Source organism: Gilbertella persicaria (genome assembly GCF_025201335.1).
Source record: "Gilbertella persicaria strain CBS 190.32 chromosome Unknown B0P05scaffold_108, whole genome shotgun sequence".
Lineage (NCBI taxonomy): Eukaryota > Fungi > Mucoromycota > Mucoromycetes > Mucorales > Choanephoraceae > Gilbertella > Gilbertella persicaria.
This window is the reverse complement of record NW_026252069.1, coordinates 6014-8643: the sequence shown is the minus strand read 5'-3', so window position 1 is coordinate 8643 and position 2630 is coordinate 6014. Positions and strand designations below refer to the sequence as shown.

General features: G+C 39.3%; 1 protein-coding gene across 1 annotated transcript; it reads right to left on the bottom strand.

Annotated features, from left to right (window-relative positions):
* Positions 1 to 1242: 1242 nt before the first annotated feature.
* B0P05DRAFT_592927 (uncharacterized protein) lies at positions 1243 to 2349 on the bottom strand (the record flags this gene model as incomplete). Its single annotated transcript, XM_051583035.1, has 1 exon — positions 1243 to 2349. One exon carries the CDS (start codon positions 2347 to 2349, stop codon positions 1243 to 1245), a length of 1107 nt encoding a protein of 368 aa, XP_051428912.1.
* Positions 2350 to 2630: the final 281 nt, after the last annotated feature.

The following is a 2630-nucleotide window of genomic DNA, read 5'->3' as shown; positions in this document are numbered from 1 at the left end:
TAAGGAATGTAAGTGAAGAGCATAAGTTAAGTCGGAATTTAAGGAATGGTGGAGATAAAAGTGGATTGCTTGACCGTGGGTATAGAATGTCATAATGTAAGGAGAGGATCCATATTGCAAGGCCAACTTGCCTAAGATCATGCACTTATGGAAGTCAGAGGTCACATCTACGACACTAGACTCTTCTGGCTTCAGCTCAAGTAATTCTGAGAATTTACCTCTTGTGGTGATTCCAATATACAGTCCCAAACGTATACATCAACTTTGTTGTATTGGTCAAACTGCTTTCTATTGAAATTGTGTTTCAACCAGAGCTCTTTAAAACAATTCAAGATGTCTTTTCTCAGTGATTTTGGACACTTGAATTCTTGCATTAGCTGGAACTTGTATTTAATCAAAAACTTGAGCAAGAAAGGCTTTTCTTCATTCAGTATAAATTCTTCTAATTCTACGCAAGGAAACACATGAATCACGCAGTCACTAATTTACCAGTTTTCATTTTTATCTTAAAGGAAAGAAAGAAAGAAGAAAAAAGTTTTGAACTTTGTTGTTTTATCTTCCATTTATTCTAGGACACCCCAGAGGATCTGTTGTGTAAACTTTCAGATCGGGCAGTGGGTTGAAAATGGCCACTGTTAGTAGCTAGAATATTGATTCTCACATCGCTGCCCACATGCCCCACTTTAGATGTCATCACCTTCATGTTCATTCTTTTTCTTAATCTGACATTGCACATCGTCTGGCATACCCCTTTTTTTCACATGGTCTCACATGTTTTCTGTAGGATAGCAACAATTTGTTTACCCCTTGAATAAACAGGTTTTCCAGCCAATAGCACAAATAGCGTCTAGATGAAACAGTCAACAAAAATACGCCCATCTCATCTATATTACCATAGCAACAAACAAATCGATTATCGACAAGCGAGCATAAGATCTATTACAACTACTGTATCTGTATTCTGGTCAGTTAGCCATGAATATCTGTACGTGATAATAAAGTCTGATACTTACTTGTAATATGTATATAGATTCTATATGCTCACAACACTTCTCTTTTGTTTTCTTCTGGTTATATTTTTGTATTTCGAGAAATTTTCAACACTTTCACTGTTTTTACTACTATCTAAACACTATTATCTAAACACTATTATCTAAACACTATTATCTAAACACTATTATCTAACGTCATTTTACAATTCTGCTCTATTATATTTTGATTAATACTAGTTTGTTAGTCAGTTTAATGAGAAATTTTTCGTTTTTTATTATGGCTTATTAAAGCCTCAATGATAGGATAAGGGACAGTAGCGGAGGAATCGGCATTGGGAGGGGCGGAATTGGAGGGCATGCAAAAGGAATGGAATAGCTGGGCGAGTTGGTAGAGTTGAGGGAGCATGGTATTGAAGGAATGGAATGTGTTGACGGTCAAGGGAATTGTTAAGGAATGTAAGTGAAGAGCATAAGTTAAGTCGGAATTTAAGGAATGGTGGAGATAAAAGTGGATTGCTTGACCGTGGGTATAGAATGTCATAATGTAAGGAGAGGATCCATATTGCAAGGCCAACTTGCCTAAGATCATGCACTTATGAAAATCAGAGGCCACATCTACGACACTAGACTCTCCTGGCTTCAACTCTCCAAACATACCAGTACCATGGCAAACACCAGCAGAGCCATACACATCCACGCGATAGTCAGGTCGACAATGGAGAATGTTGTGACCTTTCACAAAAGCGGTCTTATTCGAGCAGTGAGGGATGATGGAAGGAGAGGACTTGGTGATGCCACGGATTAAGGGATGGATGAAGGATGATTGGATGTGCATTTCAGACATGGCGGGAACAGAAGGATCGGTGACTTCACAAACGCGGGTCAAAAAGGAAAGGAGGATGGATTTAAGGATAGGATCATGGGAGTTTTTGGCATATTCAAGGAGTGTTTGGGAAAAAAGGACAGTATCATGATTGGCAGAAAAAGAGGTGAAAGCATTTTGAATGGGGGAGAGGGAATCGGCGGAGAGGGAGGGCAAAGAAGAGAACAAAGGAGCGGTAAGGGTAGCATAGACGGATTCGGATGTGGGGGTATCTAGGAATTCGGTGCGACATGAGGGGGAAAGGAAGACGATGTTCGATAAGGAGAGGAGTTGTTGGTTAGTGAAGGAATGTCTTTTTACACAAGCCAAGCTGCTTGCTCTGTAGTTAGTGAATTGAGGTTTCAATTCAACATCAGGGATGAGGACACCATTACTAATATCGCTCAAAGAATACTTATCAATATGCTTGATCTTAGAATCAAGCACAGAAACACCAGGAGAAGCCTTCTTTGACCTAGAGGCCACTGTCACCATGGTTGTATCCTCTTCACTGGCCACGCCTCATTTGCAAAAAACGACAAATTGGTAACAGAAACTTGTACTATTCTTAGACATGCTGAAAGATAGCTTTGATGAAAGCCTATGTGACGAACATTACAAAATTACAGATTTTAGAATAAATAAGCCAACAAGGACAATCTTGTGACGGATTCACATCCGGCGAGATTGAAAAAATGGTTTAAGGACGAACTAAGTGCCAGTTAACATGGTGACTGTAACGAGTCAAATACAGTGAGGCTGATGATTGTGATGAT